At 41.7% G+C, this 24,480-nt stretch overlaps 2 protein-coding genes across 2 annotated transcripts; one reads left to right on the top strand and one right to left on the bottom strand.

Moving 5' to 3' along the window:
• Positions 1 to 5,513: 5,513 nt before the first annotated feature.
• LOC108609123 (MD-2-related lipid-recognition protein-like) lies at positions 5,514 to 6,320 on the top strand. The gene has a single exon (XM_018000822.2). The coding sequence runs from the start codon at positions 5,796 to 5,798 to the stop codon at positions 6,270 to 6,272; it is 477 nt and encodes a 158-aa protein (XP_017856311.1). The 5' UTR covers positions 5,514 to 5,795; the 3' UTR covers positions 6,273 to 6,320.
• A 695-nt stretch (positions 6,321 to 7,015) lies between these two features.
• LOC108609122 (adenylate kinase 8) lies at positions 7,016 to 8,178 on the bottom strand. The gene has a single exon (XM_018000821.2). It carries the CDS (start codon positions 8,003 to 8,005, stop codon positions 7,136 to 7,138), a length of 870 nt encoding a protein of 289 aa, XP_017856310.1. The 5' UTR covers positions 8,006 to 8,178; the 3' UTR covers positions 7,016 to 7,135.
• Positions 8,179 to 24,480: the final 16,302 nt, after the last annotated feature.

Below are 24,480 nucleotides of genomic sequence, written 5' to 3'. Positions count from 1 at the left end.
GCTTTATCAGAGTTGGGTTCGGTGAAGTGCATAAATCTGGTTGAGCTTCAGTTTTTAGCCAAATGCCTATAAAAGTAAATCAGCTCGACTTTTGCAGCTCAATTCTTCAGCTCGTTTGTGCTGTTCGCCTTTGTCTTTATATTTCTATATAACTGTTTTTTTTTCCACATATGCTTCGCTGGCGGCGCCAATTAATTTGTGTGCTTAATTCAGCTAATTATTCCGAGCAATAAAATTCTCAATAGATGCGTAGATTGTGCGGGCTGTAAGTGGTGGTGCCCACTGGATTGCCACGGACTGAAGCAGAGCAGTGACACCTAAACATAAGGCAGACATGGGACGCACAGCTTAGAGCTGAGGGCACGTGCTAGACAAGGACAAGGACACGTTCGGCGACACTTTTAATTCAATTCGCAAAGGTTCCTTGGCCCAGCGAGTCTCTTTTTTATATACTTACTTATATATGTCTCTCTGTCTTTATATATATATTTATATATTTTTTTTTGTATTTAGCTTAACAACAGATATAAAAATAGAAATAAAAAAGCAAGACGACATTTAAATTCAAATTGTTGAAGACGCTGACGAAGTTGCCGGCGCCACACGTCGGATTAGTTTTATGTGCGCCAAGCAGGACCAGCTTCAGCTTCAGCTCCAGCTCGGCGTTCAATTAGAGTCCGCTGGCTGGGAGAGACGTGGCTGGTCGTTTGCCATTGGCTGTGCGAGCAGCCATGCAATTGTTAAAATCGAATTAAGCCACGGTGTCGCATACTTTTGATCTCCTTGACGCCACCAGCGCTTCCACAGCCAATGAAATGTTACAAATCCCTGCCACTCTCCTTCCCTCAGTTCGCTTGCCAAGCAGTTGGCTGGCGCTCGCAATGTCCTTACATTGTCCTTGCCAGTCCAAGGTATCTCGACCCCGAGCATCCAACTCCAACTCCAACGCCAGCTCCAGTTCCAGTTCCAGCTGCGATTGCGATTTCGGTTTCAATTTCAGTTGCTGGCGCAAATGAAATTAAATGAAGATTAGTCGTGTGCTCGCTCCCAGATTATTCCAAGAAATAAAAATCCTCACGATACGAGTGTCGTCGCAGTAGTACTCAACCGTTTGGATGGCCTGGCCCGGCTCCATCTCAATGTACTCATTATTTTTTCGTTTTTGTCTGCTAGCTGGAGCGGCTTTTGCTTTTATTTCATTTGACTTTTTATGACGCTTGAGGTGATTTGCCCAAGTTCATCGCCTCCGCTTCCCCCGTTCTCTTGCCCATTGATGCTAGGCAAGGCAGGGGGCGTGCCAGCGGCATTGCCCAAATCTGCGCAAATCACAAGCTACATTTGGCCCGCAAATGATGGCCAGCATTTGCTTTGGCAAATTCTTGGCATCAACTCTCCAAATGCTTTCATGCTCCTCAAATTACTTTCGTGCCCCCTCCCGATATTGTTTTAATATTCCCCATTAAAAGTGCGAATCACATTTGAACTGTTATGCAATTTCAGATTTTGTAATCTGAACAATTTCTTCATGCTTTAAAGTTTTTGTTATGTTTAATAAATTAAGAAATCGGTTAACTATATGCAAATTTTATTTAATTTTTAATTTATTTAATTTATATTTATATGTATATTTTTATTTATATATATTTATTTATTATTTTTGTTTATTATTTTTATTCTATTTATTGGTTTATTATTTAATTTTCTTTCTTATGATTATATTTTGATTTTATTTATATTAAATTTTACATTGTTTGATCATTAACTTTGACTAGAAGCAATAGGAATGGTATTAATAATATACTTGATCTCTCGATTAGTCATCTCATCCGGCTGTGGCTCTAAAAGGTTTTCTCAGTTTCTTAGATTTCTACCCAAATCAGCTCAAGTTTTTATGTCTTCGAGTTTTTATACCCTGAACCCATTGAAAATGGGAAATCAGGGTATAATGGTTTTGTGAAAAAGTATGTAACGGGCAGAAGGAGGCGTGGCAGACCCCACAAAGTATATATATTCTTGATCAGCGTGACGAGCTGAGTCGATATAGCCCTGTCCGTCTGTCCGTCCGTCCGTCCGTCCGTCCGTCCGTCCGTCCGTCCGTATGAGTGCGTCGATCTCAGAAGTTATAAGAGCTAGAGAGCTGAAATTTGGCATGCATACTCATGAGTACCATACGCAGTACGAGTTTGCTTTATTTTTTCGATAAATCGTCCGATAACTTTTTTATCGAGAATAATCGAAAAATTGATTTTGTTTTTTTAGCCTAATTTGAACATTTTTAGACCTGGAGTCTTCAAATTTGCGTTGTATATAAAGTTAATCGATACAAAGATTTTGTAATTTACAGATTTTGGATACCACGCCCCCTTCTCCCCCGATTTGTAAAAAACGCATTTCAAGTACTAGAGACTTGTGCTTTGGAATGTACACACATATATACCATATGATTACACTCTAAAAGTTTCATTAAGATCGTATGTCTACAAAAGAAATTATTCGACAAATAAATTCTCATAATATTGCCCACACTGCAGTGCAGCCCAAGCGCAGTCGCTGCTTACTGCGCAATTAGCAGAGCGCAGGCTTATGCGTGCGTGTGGATGCATGTGTATGTATGTGTGCATAAAAGAGGTGCAGTATAATTAAGCTTAGAGGGTTCAGGGTATCTCCTAGTCGAGCAGTCTCGACTGGAGCCATCTTACTTGTTTATTTTTATACCCTGAACCCATTGAAAATGGGAAATCAGGGTATAATGGTTTTGTGAAAAAGTATGTAACGGGCAGAAGGAGGCGTGGCAGACCCCACAAAGTATATATATTCTTGATCAGCGCGACGAGCTGAGTCGATATAGCCCTGTCCGTCTGTCCGTCCGTCCGTCCGTCCGTCCGTCCGTCCGTCCGTATGAGTGCGTCGATCTCAGAAGCTATAAGAGCTAGAGAGCTGAAATTTGGCATGCATACTCGTGTGTACCATACGCAGTACGAGTTTGCTTTATTTTTTCGATAAATCGTCCGATAACTTTTTTATCGAGAATAATCGAAAAATTGATTTTGTTTTTTTAGCCTAATTTGAACATTTTTAGATCTGGAGTCTTCAAATTTGTGTTGTATATAAAGTTAATCGATACAAAGATTTTGTAACTTACAGATTTTGGATACCACGCCCCCTTCTCCCCCAATTTGTAAAAAACGCATTTCAAGTACTAGAGACTTGTGCTTTGGAATGTACACACATATTCACCATATGATTATATTCTGAAAGTTTCATTAAGATCGTACGTCTACAAAAGAAATTATTCGACAAATAAATTCTCATAATATTGCCCACACTGCAGCGCAGCCCAAGCGCAGCCGCTGCTTACTACGCAGTTAGCAGAGCGCAGGCTTATGCGTAAGTGTGGATGCATCTGTATGTATGTGTGCATAAAAGAAGTCCAGAATGATTAGAATATCAGCTTAGAGGGTTCAGGGTATCTCCTAGTCGAGCAGTCTCGACTGGAGCTTTCTTACTTGTTTTTTTTTAAACGCAGGATACTTAATCCCCACTTGATTAACCCTTTTTCACGCCTTGGCCAGCTGCTTGATCACGTGTTCAATTAAAAGAACTTGTCTTTAATTGCTAACCAATTTGCTTTCATCACACTGAGCTGACAGACTGGACTCACTTTCTCGCTGGCAGCCGTTGCTGTTGACATTTTTTGCATATTAATTGAAGACGGGCAGGCGAGACCAGCTCGGACTTGGCTGTATTTCTTCTTCTTTTTTCCGGCCACCCTTGGCTTAATTTGCGGTAAGTTCATTAAGTAATAAAACATAAATTTCATTTTTTTCCAGTTTTTTTATTTTTTATTTTTTATTCTGTATTCTGGCACCCCATCAGGCAAGATGTTGGTAATTTTTTTTTAATACTTTGCATATTTCTTTAATGAATTAATTCTGTTTTGGTTTTGCTTTTGGTTTTTTGTTGATTCACCGTTCAGTGGACTTTGATAAAGGCGCAAAGTCGCTGGCGATAAAAAGGCCAAGGGAAATGCGGAAACAGAGAGAAAAAACATTCATAATTTATGCAAAATATATTAACAGAAAATAAAACACGAACACGAAAAAAAAAAAGAAAAACCGAAATGAAATGCGCTGAGGATAGCGGAAAACGTGTTTCCATCAAAGTTTGACTGAGCGTCTCTTAATTATGCGCTGGCCGCAAAACTTTTCTATCAATTTTTATTTGGCTTTATTTTTTGGGGCAAAAACTTGTTTGCATTTGAGCGCTAAAAAACATGTTTTGCATCCGAAAATGTATCTGATATATTTAGTTGCTCATTTAATTGGCTCCTTTGGGCATGATCAAAATATGGCATCAAATTGCGACGCGTCGTGAGGCGTAAGTGTTGTTAAAGCGTGTCGGGGTCGGGTTCTTTTTGTGTTGTTGCCTTTTGACTGCTTCACATTCGTGTTGTCACATTTTTCCCTTTGTCCACAAATTTGTTAGAATTATTGTTGCTCTTGCTGTTGCTGTTGCTGTTGCTGTTGCCATTGCCGTTGACATATGTGCCCGCAAATGAGCCGTGCAATTGTCGTCGTGGCCTGGCATATTGACAGCTTCGAACTGCGCTGCACACAGTCGCTGCATTCAAGACTGAAGTGCACTTCTCTCGCGGGAATCGTCTCAAATTTCCGACGTGCGCACAGCTTGTGACTGACAAGAATTCGTCTGTCTGCTGCTCAGTCCGTCCATCTCTCCGTCTGTCCGACTGTCTGTCTATCTGTAAGCCTCTGTGTCTGTTCAAGCAGCTGTACAGTGCCCCAGCCACTAGTCAGCTTGATAAGCGTGTCGATATACGTGCCTTTTGGAGCACTGACAGCGATTGCAAACACTGTGCAGCAAAATTGGGGCTTCTAATAAAAGTTTTCAAGTTTTAGAAATTGTTGTTATATAAAGACATATGTTTATATATATAGTGCCTTGGTAATGTAAAAGGCTAAAAATACAATTGATATTTAGCCGTCATGAGAATCGCAAAGAAAGGTGCTTTTATATTTACAAATACAAATTTGTGCTTTCTTTTTGGTTAGAAGATCGTTATAAGTTTTATATATACATAGACATATTTGAATGTATAAAAGTTCTATATATTTCTGAATATATAATAGTTCTAGATATATAGGTTTAGAGCTGTTATAAATGTATTCATACATATACAAATATAAAAACATATACAGTAGAATCCGCTTATAAAGATTCCGTTTATAGCGTCCGTACGCTTATTACGACGAAAAATCTGGTCCCTAGACAATCTTTTATAACTTGCCTTGAGCCTCGTTATAAACAGATTTTACTATATAAAGAATTATGTTCATGCATATATAGAGGAATATATCTGCTCCATCTTATATGTCATTCAAGAAATATAATCATATAAAATAAGAGTAGCCTTTTATAACTCACTCACTTGAAAAAGTAGCTCATATACACACGGTTCACAACCCAGATGACTAGTGTGAAGCTGAGAAACACTTGCCCATATTACATATTATACTCGTGCATTGTTGTTGCGGCAATTAGTTTAGTTACCTTCGAGCTGAGCCGCACTGTGGTCGACGTAAGCCTAGGAGTGAGTAGTTCGTAGTTGTTATCTGCATCAGGCATTATCTGTTCACGGGCCGTGAGTCTGACTGTTATCAGTGACGCTGCGCTCAGTTCACCTTTGACCGGGCGATAAGGCGCTGCTGGCAGCCTGTTGTGAGATCTGTTGTGAGATCAGTCAAACAGCGCATTCCATTCCCAACGCTCAAGGCACCATGTCGAACACCGCTGCGATGTCGCTGTCGCTGCTGTTGCTGCTGCTGGTCGCACTGGCCAATGCAGAGGTAATTAACTATCACACCTGCACGGGAACCGAGGAGCAGTGCTCGATTGATGAGGTCCGTGTGGATCCGTGCCCACAAGCTCTGGAAAATACGGCCTGTCGCATACGCCGCCGTCGTCCGGCCGATATGACCTTCAAGTTTACGCCAAAGTTCGACGCCGAGAAACTGGACGCCTCGCTCAACTGGGTGAAGAGCGAAACGGAGCTGCTGCCCCTGGTCACCCTGGAGCAGGATGCCTGCAAGTCCACCAGCTGCCCCGTGAAGGCCGGCGTTCAGCAAACCTACGCCATCCAAGTGCCCATCGAGTCCAAGTTCCCAGTGAGCACCTACACCATACGCTGGGCCCTCAAGGATCCGGTGAGCAGCAAACGCTGCTGCTTCAATATCGACATCAAGGTGGTGCGCTAAGCTCAGCTGCATTGGTGGTGCAATAAAACGCAGTTTTTGCTTAATAAATTTAGTGTTTGCTTCTTGTGCTTTGCTTTTGCTTTAATTATGTTCGAGCAGTGTCTCATTTAGACTATAGGACGCTGGGGCATTGGGAATGAGCTGTGGAGTGGGAATGGGATTGTGGACCACGGCCTATTGCGTCATTGCCAACAACCTGCGAGGCTAATGAAATGCTGCTGAGCCCTGCGGCCAGGCGGCGTTAAGTCAACAGGGAGTAAAAAACTTTGATTGAACTTTTGGGTGCCATAAAAACAGCCCAGCCCCAGCCCCAGCCCCAGCCCCCGCGCTACAATCCCAGCCCCGTCTCGCCATTCCATTCATTCAGACCAATTTTTGTCTCGGCTACTTATCAGCGTCGTCAAACAATTAAAAATTGAGCACTTAAGTTGTGGTCATAAAATCATTTGTTTTTCTTTTTATTGTTTTTCTACAGTTTTTTCCGCGTTGTGTTTTCCTTTTTCATGATGGAAAATTCAAATAGCAATAATTTCAAATCACTTTCTTTTCGTTTCGTTTCGTTTTTTGTTGTTTACCTAAACGAAAAATGTTTACGCTTTTCGGAGGGCTGTTCGAGAATTGTTGTCGAGGCAAAAGAAAGCTGATAAGCACAGCATTTTACGCCCCGACTCTAGAAGCAACAACAACAACAGCAGCAGCAACCACAGCATCCACTTGAGCGAGTAGTAAACAATGCACTGACATAGGAAATTATGGAATACCGTTCTCTTCTATTTTTTATGTGGAGGCAACTTTGTTGTGGCTCGCATACAGATTCAATAATTTATGTGAAAGTGGAGCTGGTAATTGGAGCCGGGGACAATTTAGTCAATTGGACTACTCTCGCCGTACTTGTAGCCGAGCATGTAGGGCGTCTTGGTTAGCTGTGACATGATGAAGCACTTGACGGTCTCGAAGCACTCGGTGGCATCCACATAGAGCACCTCGCGCCGATGACTGAGATAGGTGTTGAGCAGGGGCTCGCTCTTGCGAAACTGCTGCATCTGGTAGTCCATGTAGGTGATGTTGTCCTGCGGGCAGGGCGCGTACTTGCGCATCAGCAGGCGCATGCGTGCCGTCTGCTCGTCGACCTGCAGGAAAATGAGCCGATTCGGCGGCACGCTGAAGGTCTCGAAGAGCTCGCGAGCCTCACATCTATTATTGGGATAGTTGATCAGTATCCAGCCGCGATGCAGTGCGTCCTCCTGCAGCAGACGCTTCTGTATGATGTTGCCAATGGCCTCCGATATCTTATAGACCGAGCGCTTCTCGATGCCCTCCTGCAGCAGCGGCACCTTCCTGCCCCGCGCTTGTCCATTGATGTGATGATAGGCCAGCGTGTCGGCATCCAGTATCAGCAGATTCCAGCGCTGGGCCAGCACATGGGCCAGCGAGCGACGGCCCGAGCCGACGCGTCCGTGCAGTACGATGCGATGATAGAAGTTCTTGGGCAGCTGATAGTAGTCGGCATCGATGCCCAGATGAAAGGCATTCATGGCCTTCGAGTAGATCTCTTGGGCAATATGCCGTATGTTCTCGCCCAGCCAACGGCGCACATCCTCAATCTGCTGCACAGTGGCCTCTGCCAGGATGCGGCTCATGATGTCCAACAGCTTGTGCTTCTCAACATAGTACATGTACGAAGCACTGAATCTGACAAGTGCGTCCCTGTCCATTCGGATGGCAGTGGCCATGATTCTGCAATATTAACCAAAGCAACAAACTCTATAAATAACACAAGTTCTTCACATACAAACGAAATTTAATGTAATATGTATTTTTTATTTTAAAAATTCTGCTTATTCAAATGGTATACTATGCTTAAAAAAATATTCAATGTGACGCTTAGCGCCAGGCGCCTCTGTTTCTCACAATGGAATTTTGTGAATTTTGATATGAGCAGCAAAGCTCGTATCAAGGCGAAATCTTACACAAAATTAAGATTTTTAGCGGTTTTCATTTAACAAAATTAAACTTTAGTAAATAAAATATATAGCAAGAAAAAACTAATAGTAATCGAGTCTGCTCGACTAGGAGATCATTCTACGATGCTAAATCAAATTATCGATAATCAAAAAATGACACGGGTCATAGAAAAGATATGATGAAGTCGTACTCCGTATTGAATATACAAGTACACACATAAAAATTTTAAGTTTTCAGCTCTTCTATGCAGACAGACAGACAGACAGGGCCAAATCGACTCAGCTCAACTCGCCTTGATCAAGAATATATACTTTATAGAATATATACTTTAGGGGGTTCTGCCACGCCTCCTTCCGCCTGTTACATTGTCACAAGCTTTCTTTGAGATGTTTCATCTCCTTCTATATATGTAGTAAATAGATTCTAGCAATTATCGCGCATTATGCGAGTGTAATGGCCATTAGGATTGGGCCAATTGTGGATGAGCTGTTGGCACATTCATTGCGCATATTAATTACATCCGTTGCGATATTAGAAAATGGCGCGCACTTCCGGCGCAGAGGCGGGCCAAGAGTGGCTGAGATGGCACATAATGGCTAATGTCTTGGCCAGGCGTTGTAAATTGGCATCATGTAAGTACTTCCACATAAGTTGCTTGACAATATTTTGCTGCGAATTATGACAGCTCTTTTGTCTGAGCGCTCGCATTAACAATTTAAAAAGTTGTCTTGGCCTCGGCTGCTCGGGCAGCTCGGGCTGTTCGGGCTGCTCTTGGCATAAGAGAGGAGCTAGAGCTGGGGGGATTTTGGTGACGCTGCTAACGGCCCGCAAAGTGTTGCCAAATGGCTGTCATACTTTATATTGTCTTATGAGACATGCCAGGGCATGTCTAAGTCCTGGCCAGGCCAAGCCAGTCGCTAAGCAAAAATGCAAGCATGCCGCAGAGGACTCTGCTGCATAGTCATATAAAGCGAATCGTTGTTGTTGCCCGCTCATTTGTTTAGAGTGGGCGGCTAATAAAAACTGGAATTCTATGAAAAATTGTTTCCTGTTGCTGCCTTTGCCTTTGGCTCTGGCTCTGGCTCTGGCTTGGGTTGTGTCTCGGGCTATATCGTCTTATATGGCCATATTGTTATGCCAAGTATGCTGTTAATATCTTTCACATACTAATATTGCTCAGTGCATTTGCTTTTCGATTTACTTGACCGACAGCAACAGCAGCAGCAGCAGCAGCTGTCGCTGTTGCAGCTTTAAGCAATCACAGCCACAGCGCCATCAAAATATGAATATATGCACATACATATATGAAAATGTTTTGGCCTGTCGCCGGGCTCAAAGCGCAACTTTTTAATTAAAGCCAAAGCCAAAGTCAAAGCAAAAAGCAAAAGCCATTTCCACAGCGGGCGACAGCTTTTTACAGTTCCTCAAATTTTGTCACATTTCTCCAAAATGTGCTAAATTACATTTCATCATGCAAGTACATATGTAGATATACGAGTATACGTATTCGTTTTAATCGTTCCCAAATGAATATTTATAAAAAATAAATTGAGATGAATGTAAGACAATGTTGGGCATTTTGACTAGAAGATGCTCTATAAATATTGTATATTCCACTTAAGCCAAAATTATGTTTATACTCAATATAGCTAAACAGACAGAAGCAGATTTAGTTCTATTTATAAATGTAAATTCATTTTATTAAAGTAGCCAAGGTAGGATTAGAACAGACCTCCAATCCGAGGTCTGCTTTCATTTACTGACTGCTGAATCTTGATAATCAACTTAACCAGGTGTGCAAAATTTACGAAAATTACACTTAACTATTTACACTGCATAGCAAGTTTAAAAAAGATTTAGAAATCAAGCTTCAAGTTAATATTCATATTCATCAATCTATCCAAATACCTTTTACCTTCCATTGCGCTCACTATGAAGATCTCACTATTCACACTCACCATTTCACAACTCTGTACAGGGTATCTTTTTAAAAAATGAAATCAAAAGAAATGCGTGCCACAAGCAACGCTTTCGTTTGACGCAGTTGCGCTTATCAGAAAACATTTCATGAAATGAAGAAAAGATTTCGTAGCGGTTTTCCATCTAACAGACGCGCTGATTGAATGAAGCTGCGAAACGAGAGCACACGCAAATGCTACCAGCCGGCAATGGGGGACAGCTGACACAGAGACTGGGACTGAGACTGGGACTGAGGCTGGGAGTAGGAGAGGGGCTGGGGCTGGCCAGACCTATCGGACGACGGGGACGGCGACAGATAAGGCGTAAAAGTGACGGGCAGTGCTTGGCACTTGGCCGTTGGTTGGCACTAGGCCTGCTTGGCGTAGTAGTTGAAACTATGCCTCGTTTAGATTGCTGCGCACTTGAGTTGCTTGTTTCATGTTTGCCGCACGTTGCAACTTGCAACGTTGAAAGCCAGCGAATGCAAGCGAAAGGGAAAAGAACTGGAAGAAACTTTTATCACCAGCGCTGCAAAGTCAGCGGCCTCTTGAGTCAGCTTGGCGGCAATTGCAGTTCGTCTGGGTGCATGTTATCTGGCCCGTTGCTTGCCGCAGACACGCCCACACACACACGCACACGCACACTTCCTGCGGAAATTGCGTGCAACGTGTGACGCAGTCAATCGTCTTGCGGCCTTATCAAATTCACAATTGCGTCTATACGAACTTTATCAGACAATGCCTGCATAATTTCAGTGCTGCGGTTAAACGCAAAACATTCAACAATTAAAAATCGTTTTTCCACACACACACACACTCACACGCAATTACATATATTTCCCTAGTGTGCGGCAAAAAAGAATGCAGCAAAAAAAGGAAGGCATACATAACCACACATCAACACGCAGTCAATGGCCACACCTCGATATGTGTGTGAGCCGCATTGGGGGCAGCTTCGACAATTTGCCATTGGCTGCCAATATTTTCACTTTTTTTTTTTTTTGGTATTTCGCCTGCCACACGTGAGGCATTGTCCTCGACGCTGTGTGCTGTGTGTGCTCGTTGCCTTCAATTATGCAACAATTGAAAAATTACGACATGTACAGCGATTTTTTTGCGATACACGGAAGGGTTGACTTAGCCGCTGCCGCCGTCGCTGCTTCTGCCACCCTCAATGTGGCAATGACAACAGGTTTTAAATTTGTCACCACAACAAACAGTGGCAAAAACAAAACGAACAACAACAACAGGGGGAGCAACAACGTTGTTCATGACAAACGCCAAATGAAGCACAAATTTAATTACGCAATTTTATTGGATTAACAGCAACCTGGGCCATGGCGCATAAAAACAAGCTTAAATAAGCCGCACGCACACACAAGCACATATGAATGTATGTGTGTGTGTGTGTGTGGCAGCTGTCCAGCCTCAAACCCTCAAAGAATGTTGCCATCTTTGCTGCTTCTAGTCGCGTAGGTGAGCCGTAAATTTGCGCGCCATTGTTGACTGCCTGCCCCAGGTTGCTATCATTGTCGTTGTTGTTGTTGTTGTTGTTGACGCCAATGTCGTGTGTGCATGGCCACATGGCCGTGGTTATCTTCCTTTTTGGCCTTTCACTTATGCAAAACGAAACATTTGAAAAATATGTTGGCTGGATAAACAGAAAGGCAACAAAGTGCAGCTGATGCCAGTCTGGGGCAAACAGTTTTCAGCTTTCCGTTCCAGCTCCAGCTCCAACTCCAACTCCATTTGCAGTGACGTTTTAATGAGTATGCAACGTGCAACGTGCAACGTGCTGCATGCAACTTGCCCTCGTGCTGTCCAGACGGCAGAGCCTTGTTAAATTCATTAGTAAAACGTTGCACCTCAACGCACAGCCAGCCCGGAGATGGGGCTTGGGCTACCACACGTTTGGCATCATGTTGCCGCTGCCGTACACGAAATTAAAACCCCATGCCTAGCACACAGCAGCCCCCACTCTCTCTTACACTCCCCCTCCCTTAAACACACACGCACACAGGCAGAGGCCGTGGCAATCTGTGGAACAACATGACATGATACCGATACTAAACTGACACTTTGACATGGACTTAACCCTAAAAACGCTTTGTTGGCTTTATTGGTGTCGGTTGCCACCAATGCCAATGCCATCGTGCTTACCGTGTGCCACCACAACGGCCTGGGCGTCGGGTGGACCAAGCGGTCGGAGGGGGCCATGTGGGCTGGCCGGCTGGGCTGTTTGGCGCCGTCAGCACGGCCAGCAGCGGCAAAGGTATCGCATCCACTTGATTTTTGCACTAATTTACGTGGATTAAACGCTCGACGCAGGCCCTGACCTGGGTATTATGTTTAAATACCTTTTAATTGACAATTTGTGTTCAGCATCTGACGGTTGATTTTGTTTAATTATGTCTGCCCCATCCATCCAAGCGGGGACAGCTCGGCAAACATGTGAGCTTAATGTTTGCTCATTCATTAGTTAAGCCAAACATAGTTGGGAGCAGAGCAGATTAACTGACTTTAGTTCCGAATTGTTCTACTAACTAGAGGCTTCTCCTATTGGAATTGCTCTTATGTAGTATACAATAGACTGTCGAGTAAATGTATTTTATAACAGGAGTATTATGAGTAGAAAATAAACAAAATATTTGGGTAATCCTCACGAGTGACTGTATTCATCAGTCAGTTAAACTATCATTCAATCAATCAGTCGTCGAGTCCTTAAGGAATCCGTCTCCTAGTAAATCCGTCAATCAGTCTTTGAGATTCTCCATTATTTGATATATTAGTTCTCAGTTATCAATCAGTCACTTGGTTAATGAGTCAATCACTTATGGAGCCAATCAATCAGTCATATAGTGAATGAGTCAGATCATAAGCAAATTAATCAGTCAGTCAATCAGTTTGTCAATGAGTTAATCAAGCATACTAGAATGTTAGTTAGGTGATCAGTCAATCAGTCATTGGTAGTTTGTCAGTCAGTTGATCAATCAGTCAATCATTGCTACTTAGGTAGTCAATCAATCAGGCAATCAGATTCAGTCAGTCAGTTTCTGAGTTTTTAAGCCTTCATCCAGCGAATCAATCAATCGATCACTAGATTTATTATCTCCTTGGTCCTTTAATCAATCAGTCAATTACCTTATTAATCAGCAAGCTAGTTAGTTATTTAACCAATCAATCAGTCAGTTGATCATTCATTCAATCAATCAATCAATCAATCAGCTTTTTAGGCAATGAGTCATTCTGCCAGTCAGACAATCAGTCGATGTGTGTGTCACTCAATCAACAGTCTTCTGCGTGCAATATCTATTCTACTGCTACTACTGCTTCTACTACAATTTTTCCCCTGCTCAGAGACCAGCAAGGCAATCGTGCGTCCCATTTTAAAGTTTTTCCATTCCTTCTTTCGGCTAGCTGCTAGTTTGCAATGAACTTTAGCTGCAGGTAAGTGGCAGCTCATTTGTATGCTGTAAGTTGGGAAAAGTTTTTAATTTGCGCCAACAATCGTATCGAATCGTATCGAGTGCTCCATCAACCGCCACCAGCTCTGCCAGGTCAACCTCAACAAGCTGGCAAGTCAACCACGCAGAAAAGCTTGTGGCTAAAAAGTAGATGGTACAAAAAATGTTCGCAAAGTGCTTAAATCAGCGTATTTCTTATTATATATATATATTTTTTTTCCGTTACTCAACACTGGCAAAGTTTCTGTCCGCGGCAAAGGCTATGCGGGGGCAGCTCTAGAAGTCGTCGTCTAATTGAACCCAACAGATATTTTCAATTAGCAGCAAAACATTTGTGAGCTAAAAAACTTTTATTCAATTTTTTCATTTTCGGTTTTTTCTTGACTTGAATTTTATTTTCCCGTATTTTTTTATTTTTATTTTTTTGGTATGCCACCTTGAGCCAAATTCCTGTGGGGCGAACACGTCTGGACACTGGCGGCCAATAAAAAAAGGCACCTTAGTGCACAAAACTTTGGCTAAAAGCGAGCGAAAACTTTTAATGGCATTAAAAAACATGGACAAAAAAATTGAGAATATTGAATGAACGACTTGTCAAATACTCTAGGGTTTTCTGATTAACATATATCTCTGTGTGTGATTATTTTATTATATATTTTATTTGATTTATTGACGGTAAAAATATTGTGAAACAATCTGTGATGTTTTTTTTTTTTATAGGTATTTCGGGAAACGTGTGCCCAGAGGGGTAAAGATTGTGTTACTAAATAGACCATACATTTATAGGCTCTATAACTGTATACTAAAGCTTCAGTAACGGATAGCTCTGCTAGCTGACGATCTCTATGATTGGCTTAATTTTTTAGTACTCGATTTCAATTTCTTTTATACAGTTATGCGTAATGACGATAAATCATCACATAATTATCTCAAATTTTTCCTATGTTAATACAATTAATTGAAGATTAAAGATATGTTATAACAAACATGCAATATATAAATATACATATTTAATATAAGAAATTAAATTTTCTAGCAAAAAATTTTATTAAAAAAAAAATTCATTTCTAGTATAATCTTTTTATCAAGCTTAATAAAGCTCAATAAAAAGAAAATAAATAAGTAAAAATGTTTTTCTTTAATGATACATAATAATCCGATTAATTTGTTAAAAAATGTGTTTTACTATCCTAACCAGAATTTCCTATATACCCCACGTTAATATGTAAAGAAAGAAGGAAACACGCCTCAAGTTTTTCCACTATAAAAGGTGGCCAAAAGCATAGACCTGGCTATTTAATTTGTTGGCAAAGTCTGGAATACAGCAACAGAAAAAAAAGTATCGCAGACATTTAAACAAGATTTTGCGAGTGTCGCATAAATCATATTGAATATTTTTATGCGCTGCGTAAATTTAATTGATAAAAGTGTCGCAACGTTTTGTGGGCTCGTTTTGGCAAAATGCGAAATGCAAAATACTGAAATGGAACGAACACATGCGCTGCGTGCCCCACGAGCCATCCAAAAATGCCAACAAAATGCCGAAAATCTACTACTTGAGATAAGCGTCGAGTTCAAACAAACTAATTCAGAGTGCGTGCGTGCGTGTGGCAGCTGCACCAATGTGGCAACATCAACGGCCACAGCAACTGCGACTGCAACTGGAACAGCAACTGTCGCTGTGTGCTCTGTGCCGCAAAGCATGCAACATGAATCAGCGCATAATGGCGTCCATGGCTGTGTTTGCATTTCGCAGCTAGGCAGCAGGAAACAAGGACCTAGAGTCCTGGCAGCAGCAGCAGCAGCAGCAGCAGACCTCGCATTTCAATAATTCTAATTAATTTATTAACGTTTATCAGTGACAATAAATTGACAGAGAGAGACAGCAAGCTAGTACGGCGAAACAGAGAGAGAGAGAGAGAGAGAGAGAGAGAGAGAGGGAGACGAGTCATGGCCCTTGGATTTTGGTGGCAACTGCGAGCCGTGTGAGCTCCGTGCCGTGTGGCAGCAACTGCTGATACGTCACTGGGCGCTCGCTTGGCTTATCCCACTCGAGCGCATAAAAGCCTTTTATTGTGACCAACTGACTCAGTCTCTGAGTCCTCATCAGCTGGAATTGGCTCGGCAGATGCGCACTGAGCGATAAGTTTTCCAGCCCATTCGCAGCCATAAATGAAATGAGAGACTTAGAAACAAAAAGCCCAAGCCAAAGCAAGCTCCAAGTCGGGCACACATAGAACTCGTAAATAAGCGGGCGTTGATTTTAAAACGAGCCCATTGATAAGACCAAGACTGGGGCTACAGCTCTGCCAAACTTGCTGAGGTGGCGAAAAGCAAACAAGACTCCAGTAAGAGCTGCGAGGGTTCTGATAGGCAATGATGGAACTGACAAATACCCAGGACATCAGGACAAAACATAATAATTATTCTAGTAGAAAATTATAATATTTAGTGACAATGTTTATGACATAAATAAAATTATAATTTATATATAAAATTATATAAAAAAAAAATTGATAAATCAATAATTTGTCATACGCAATAAAAAATATGTAATAATTTTCTGTCAGTTTGTTAGACTATACAATTATATTTTTAGTTTTACCTAATTTTAACTCTCGCTTTATCATCTTAAAGAAATATAATATATAAGGTTAATTAGTTAAAGCTAAGTCAAGTCTCAGTCTATATCAGCCTCAAAGCACACACAACTCTTACAGGGTATAGCAAATGAGTGGGAAACACAACTTGTTCGCCTTTTTTATTGTTAGCCCGAAATGACTTTTTGTTTCTGGCGAGCAACTGAAAGTGTTACAATTTATTGACACATTTAGATCAAAACTAAAAATTGTGCGCCAGCTACGATTGCTGAGTCGACAGCTTTGGCTACCCTGCAGCGCACTTTCTGTGTGGGTGTGTGTATATGTGTGTGTGTGTGTGTTTTGTTTTACATTACGTATAGCGCCTTAACTTATATCATTGCCACGCCCTCGACGGAATGGACGGGCAACGTTTCACCACGTGGCCGGCGGCTACGTAAATCCCGGCGTGCTCAAACAATACGTGAACGGCGCTCTAGCTGAGATACCTTTAATGCATTTCGCTCATATTGAAAAGCACTTAAAATTGGCCGAGGGGCGACCGGGGCGGGGCATGCGAAAATATGAATATCATAAAAACTGTGCGAGGGCTTCTCTATCTGGATGTATGGACGGGGTCTTTCCCTTCCCAGACGCGCCCGGCTGCTTATTTTATTATTATTATTTTACAGGGAATTATCTCATTTGAGTGGAGTTTGCCGGCTGCCATGCTATACGCTTCCTGCTATCCTGTTATCGCCCCTCCCACCGCTTCTCCGCCCCCATGCCCATCGCCCAGCTCGACCCGGCGCTGTGTAATGTGTACGTAATAACATAATATCCTTAAGATATTTTAATATTGCCTGCCGCTGCATATTGAACTGTGGCAAGCTCTTGACTGCGCTCCACAACTGCCCTATCTGCCCATGCTGCCTCTTGCCAATATCATCCGCATCCTGGCTGGCCGCATCTCAACATATTTGACTTTGCTTGGCTGTTCGCCTTGTTTGCCTGTTTATTCTGTGCCGGCTGCCGCCGCCCCGCCCCCACTGCTCCGCCTTCGCCTCTTAACAATACCTTTGTGCATCGTAAAATAATTGCCGCGGGTCATGTAATCTGCTGGATGCTGGCTTGCAATTCGCTCGCTTCTTCACTTCATATTTCCAGGAGCTAAAAGCATTGCTAAACAGCATCGACCCAAAGCGGAAGTTTGCCGAGTGAAAATATGCGAAATATCCTAAAGGTTGCCAAATTATTAATAGATATTACGAGCTGTAGAAGGTAAAACGAATTTAGGGTATCGTGTTTGAGCAAGATTTAGAACAAAATCTTCGTAATAGGTTTTGATTTTTTTTGTATCTTTATTTAGCTTAAAATATGTTTGTGTTTTCATATACTTATATTCATGTGAATCTGTTCTTAACTTGATGCATTTATGATTCAGTTGTCAGCAATTAGAAGGTGAAAAGTCTTTATGGAATACATATCTTAAAATTCTACTAAGGAATGTCTCTATAAAAACTCATATAATAACATATGAGAATCACATAGTAGGGCCCTTTAAATTTTTTTTTTTATTTTTTTTTTTTTTTTTTTTTTTTTTTTTTTTTTTTTTTTTTAAACTCAAACTTCAACATTTTGAAAGTATTAACTCATATTATTTATACCCAGTAAACAAGTAAATATCCAAAAATATACTAAAATAAAATACCAAATTTCAATAACAATTCTTTGAGTGTTCGTACCTCACTCATCACAGATCATGGTCTATCCATACGTATGACATAATCACAACATAATTATAATCATATCGCAACTATAAAAATCATTGAGTACACTTTGCATATGAAACACAGATAGATTTCGGCTTGGTTCCATCCATTCACAATAAGCACTTATGAGCATTTGGCCCATGGCCCCACCGTCGAATATCAATAATGTGCTCATCTGTTGTTTTTGTACTTAATAAGTCGCTCAACTCTTGGGTTCAACATATGCGGCAGTAATTTCATCTTGAGCTCATAAATAAGATGGCTCGTTCGGCAAGTGTGTGAGTGTGTGTGGGTGTCCGTGTTTGTGTGTGTGTGCGTGTGTTAGTCAAAACGTCTGCGGTGACATTATTAAGAAGTGGATATGGACTATGGACCACGGCTCGTACTTCGCTCGTACATACTCTCAGGCACTCGAGTTATTGACAAGTTTATGTGCTTAATCCTTCCATAAAGCGCGCCATTAAAATGCCAACAAAAGGTACTTTATATGAAAATTTTCTTCGCTCTGCCACTTTTATCGCCAGCGTCCTCATCGTCGTCGTCGTCGTCGTCGTCGCTGTTCATATTTCAATAAACGCACCGAAAATTTGAATGCCTCTCGTAAGACAATCGTCGTCAATGATGGGCGTATCACATGGCACTCGTCCGTACAGTCCGTACAGTCCGCACAGTCCGCGCAGCCTAACTGCGACGTTTGTTCCATCCAGCCAGCGAAATAGTTTCTGGAGCGTTCGGGCATTTTTATTGCTCCACTCGCTTATAGAATATTGTCAAAAATATTACAATAAAAAACCTTGGCTGGCCAGTAAGCAATTGTAAGCGTAGAACTTGTAAAAAGCTTGACTCTAGAATACCCTACCCAAATTATACATATGTGCTCATTTAGAGAATTTTGATCGATTATAGAATACTCTACCCTGATGAACTTTCAAAATGACTTGAATTCATTTAAAGAGGTTTTATTTGAAGTAGTATATATGAAGTCTATATGGCTTAGTTATATATGTACTTGAGGTGAACTTCTTAATTTTTTAAAATAATTTATAATAATTTATAATAGTTAATAATTTTTTTATTTTAAATTTCCGTTAACATTTCTCTAGATAAGAAAATGATGTCGCTGCATTCCAACTTTTACATCTGAAAATTCTTTAGTTCTCTCAGTTGTGCAGTTAACCATTTAAGTTCCGCCTTTGGGCAGGGGTGTGCAAAATCATAAGCCTAAGCGGGTTTCATGGAGCTGCTATTCGCGACAAAACGCACGAATTTGTAATAAAAATGTTTGGGTACACCCCAAAAATAAAAGAGATGGAAAAACGTGTGGCAAATGAAGCCGTCGAGTTCGCTAAAAGGAGACAGGCATTAATTTGAACTTTTGTTTTTCATTTAAGTTTTAATACTCGCTCACAAGGCAAGAAAAGTTGATTAGGTTATGAAATGTAGACATATTTTAATGGAAATTTGAGATAAATATTTTGTTTCAGTAATGCCAGTTGAATTATGATTATAAAAGATAGATCGTAGTAGTAGCTATGGTCCTTGAGGGATATGTGAAAGTGTTAAGAGTTATAGACAAAGCAGCTGGAGAGCTGTACGTTCCGAAGTTGACGCGAGAATATATAAACTCTTCTGTTATTGCTATTTATATCTCTCTCTATGCGCTTCTCTCCCTCACTATAACTAGGCGAGTATTATACGGCTGTGCTTACCCACTTGCCACATGCTTACTTGCATTTTTTGTTCGTTTGTAGGTTGCTTAACGTAACGATGCTCGTTTGCCATGTGGCTGTTAAAGTCTCTCACATGTGTTGGCTGCCCAAAAATTTGTTGATTTTTTTTGTTTTTTTCTTTGTTTTCGGCAGCTTCCGTAAAGCTGAGTTTAGCCTGGGGGCTGTCGCATCGTCTTGCCGCCATATTTAAGCGATTTCACATTTCTTAATGATTTTGACAGCTGAATGATGTTTCATTTGCTGCGGCAGTGTTTTGTTTTCTTTTCGGGGTAAGCGCATTTTGTTTAATTCTTACACAATTTGCGTCAAGTGGCGGTCTTTAGTTAATGCCAGTCAAAAACGAGGGCAGCTGCGTAATTTGTTGCGCATCTTACGAGTGACACCAGCAGCAGCAGCAGCAGCAGCAGCAGGAGGAGGAGGAGAAGCAGAAGAAGCAGAGCGAGTGAGGGCAATACACTACTATATGACTTTATGCTTCAATTGCTGTTGTCTTCTGTGGCGGCATTAATTAGGCGAGGCAGCCTGGGCTGGCCAACTAACAAAGCTCTTCATTAATGGGAACCTGAGCAGGAATAGGAAAAGGATCAGGCTTAGGCTGGATCGGGCCGCATGTCAAATGCTGATGGACGACAGTGCTTTTAATTTTAATTCTAATACATCATAATGCGTCGGGCGCAAGGCAAAGTCAACACCCCGCAAGGTGGTCGCATGTAACAGCCACCCCAGCCCCAGAGTCCTTTGCTGCCTGTGTAGCTGTGCGTCCGTGCGTGTGCGCGTATTTGTGTGTGCGTGTGTGTGTGTGTGTGATAAGTCTGGCAAAGTAGAAAAACACACGTACAAATTTCAGAACAGTTGGTCCACCCTCCCCGTCGGCCGACTGGTGCGAAAATCAAGCCAAAGGCGGCAGTCGCAGTCAGTCAGTCAGTGGTGCAATTGTGGTGGTTGCACGAGCACCGCGCCGCGACGTCAAGGTGAAAGCCGCTTAAGGTATACGCACGCACCACCCTCGGGTGGCTCGGCCCATTGTCAGAGCTCAACATGTGCGCGATTGGATTAAGTGGCAGCGGGCAACGATTCAAGGACAATCAGCTGCACAGCGTGTGCATGCGGCAACAACAACAACAACAACAACAACAACAACAACAACAACAACAACAACAACAACAGCAATGGCAAGTGGGCTCTGCATACATGTGGCTGTGGATGTGGATGAGGATTTGGACGCCACCTTCTGTCCAATTTGAAGTTAGACCGCGTAACAGAAATCCATTAAGGTGACCGTTTTATTTGCTACATTAACAGAAATGAGGGTTAAATGCGAGTCTTTAGACATCTGCCTCGATTTCAATTGTTGCCAATTTTCAATTTTTATGGCTTACTTAACAAAAGTGTTAATTGACAAAGCGCCAAATGAGTTTCAAATGCAGTCAAGCGAAATGGTCAAAGCCTTGCGTTGAGCAACTTCAAAAGCTGTGCTCATTTCGTATACACTGAGAGAAATTCGAGCATTAAATTGACGGCGTCTTGAGTCGTTTAAATATAGAAATTGTATAACAGGCCAGTAATGATAGCTCAGTTATGTTTTTTAGAATATTATGTTTATAATCCATGACATATAAACATAATAATCATTATCTTTGCTCATATACAGTCGAGTCTCGATAATGTATACCCCGCTTCATCTAAAATCGTGATAAATCGAAAAAAAAGTCCCATCTATATTCTCGATAATTTAAACTTCTTTTTAAATAAATAAAAAAATAAATAAATAAATAATAAAAATCTTACCTTGCCATTTCGAGTTATCGGGACTCTACTGTAAAAGGATCATTGAAATTTACTTTCATATTTTCTGAAACTTGTCTCATTGCTTATTTACATTCTCTCAGTGTCTGGGTATATGCTAATCCATGAATCCGGCATGCAGCTGGTATTTTGCTGAGCAACTACTGAGCGCTCGCTCCTTGAGGGGCAGCTGGTGGCGCCCACGTGCGTGGCATGCAAGGAATTTCCAATCAATTTTAATTGGCACGCCATCAATAAGAGCGCAGCAGCAAAGGCAGTGGAAGCGGCAGCAACCCGAAAAGATTTCCAAATCTGAAAGACTTTCAAAGATTTCCATGTGACTTGAATGCGACTTGTGTCGCATGGCTAAACGAATTCCCAAAATATTTGTGCATAATTTTAATTAGAGCATTTTTCTATTTTGCGCAATTTATCTTTGCCGCTGCCACTCGATAAGTATTTATATATATTTATTTTTAAGTGTAAGTACGTATACTAGTGTGTGTGTCAACGTGTGTGTGTGGCAAACGCTTCAAGTGTCAGAGTGGCATGCCACTTTTAACTGGCAATGAGTGTCAGCTCATTGCAATAAATTATTTTAAATGAGCATATCGACGAATGTGCCTGTGTGTCTGTGTCTATGTCGCGCGTGAATGCCACGCCCCCTCCACCAATAGCGAGGTACTTGGGTGCACATGTGTCCCTCGGGCCGGGGCAAAATGTTCTTAGCGCCGAAGGTATTTGAATTTGAATTTGAATTTGCGTTTGCTTCTGCTGCTTTAAGAGCGCGCAGATAAATCTCTCGGCGAGCCAATCAAAAGTTCTGCTCAGCTCATTTAAATGTTCTTTGGGGCTGCACAACAAACTCATTTAAGTTTAGTCCACTGCAGCAGCAGTCAAGATAGGTAAAAGGATAACACACACACACACACACAGAGAGAGATAGGACACTCCAAAATTGTCGCTAAGGGATTGGTCAGCGCCAACTTTTGCCCAGCCACGTTGTTGGCTTAATTGCCAAGTGTCCTTGGCCGAAAGTGCAAAAGGGAGCCTTAATTGCAGAGCTCTGCCGCTATCTGCTGCCTGCTGCTTGCTGCTTGGTGACCCCTCTGCTGTGCCAGGACTCGCCAGCAACGGTCAGTAGTCGAGCAGCGTGCTAGGCCAAACTCAAATGTTTAATTGCCATTTAGTCCTTTTTAATGGACTCCACTGTACTGGCAGCCCGGGCTGCGTTCATTAATGGCCACGTCTAGATTTGCGCTCACCTCCTTGTGTCCTGTCGATACATTATCTCCGACTCGTAGCCGTTGTCCTGCCTCCAGATAAACCTGCAAATGCTAGCATTTTAATAGCCACCAGCCACAGGACTGCTGGACCACTGGAGACGCAACATTTTTGACTTACAGACCGTTATCTTTGCCCGAGTATGTCCTGTGAGTGGCCCCTCCGCTCGTTTGTATTGCATAAATTTTGGCTGAATTGCTTGTTGCTGTTGGTCGATAAGACGCCGTCGATAGCCTGACAATTAGTCTCAACTATATTTTGAATATGTATTGCAGCTCCGTTTGGGCAACTCCTGTTCGGGTTGGCGCTTTAATTGTTTCTTGGGATTTGTTGAAAGCGCAAACACAATTTGATTGCTGATAGCTTCTCTGAACTAACTGCAATTGCTCGTCGAACACTAGCTGAAGGCAAGCCAGAGCCAGACATTGGGCACAGATTGTGCACAAAGTAAATTAAAGAGAGGTTCATAGTGCAGCTTGATAATTAATGGCAGACAAACTCAAATTATTATAGATAATAATTGATTCTGTGTAAGCTAGCTAATTATTTTCACATTAATAATTTTTTAAATTTAAAATTTAAAAATTATTTAAAAAAATTGTTAAGTACATATGTATAAAAGAAACAAGTTTTTTATTTAATCATAAACTGTAAAAAAATATTTTATAAAACCTCAGAATCATTAAAGTTCAAGCGCAGGAATAAAACCAATTCTCGCAAAATACTTTGTAAAATCAGCTGTGTACCGACTTTGAATTCGGAGAGCATCCAAATGGCCTTACATTGTCTTCTACTAACTCAGAGATATGCAGCCAAAACACATTTAATAGAGGCTAGTTAGATTTTTTGACTGTATTCGCTTAGTTAAGATTTTTTGGAATTACGAAAATAATTAATATATTTACAAAGCTCGCTTTTAATTTTACTTTCGATGAGCTCTTCGTCCATTTCTCTACTTATAAACTCGATTGTGGTCAACTCTTTGCAGCCTCTTCTTATATCTTCTCTTGGCATTGCCCACACAAATGCTTACCCCTCCTGCTGCTGCTGCTGCTGCACTTACATTTAATGAAAAAAAAAGAAGGCGCTTTATTATTAAATTACGCCCTGCTCTGCTAAGGACTGTGCCGCCCCCTTTGTGCTTGACATAAACATAAACTGGGCGTCTTTTGTGCTGGGCACAAAGCAGCAGCAGCAGGAGTTGGGCTGCCAAATAATGTATCCTGGCCGCCGGCTAAGCAACATAACAAAAAACACCTTTAATATTTTCATTATGAAGTCATTCAGCGCGATTATGAGCGCGTGACCCCCAAGGCGACTAACGGCGTCCAAGGCACAGGATACTAGCTCGTTCGTCCGCCAGTCCTAATGAACAACAACAGGACAACACTTCAGCTTGGCGGCTGCTGATGCTGATGAAAGTGGCGTTCGGAGTGGAGCGTTTCGATGCTGAGGTAAATTACAATTTTCGCTTATAAGTGGCCGTTGCCGTCGTCGTCGTCCTGGCGGGTCCTGTTGCTGGCCAAGTGCAGCTGTACCCAATAATCATAATAATTGCGCCATGGGCGTCAACGTCGTCAACTTTTGCCAGACGCCAACGAGGCCAACAACAATTGCTTATAAAGTGCGTGTGACACATTAACGCAGGAAAAAAGCGCGAGGAAAATAGGA

Source organism: Drosophila arizonae, chromosome 2 (assembly GCF_054131065.1).
Source record: "Drosophila arizonae isolate 15081-1271.41 chromosome 2, UAZ_ARI_1.0, whole genome shotgun sequence".
In the NCBI taxonomy this organism is placed as follows: domain Eukaryota; kingdom Metazoa; phylum Arthropoda; class Insecta; order Diptera; family Drosophilidae; genus Drosophila; species Drosophila arizonae.
This window is presented reverse-complemented; position numbering and strand designations above follow the sequence as displayed.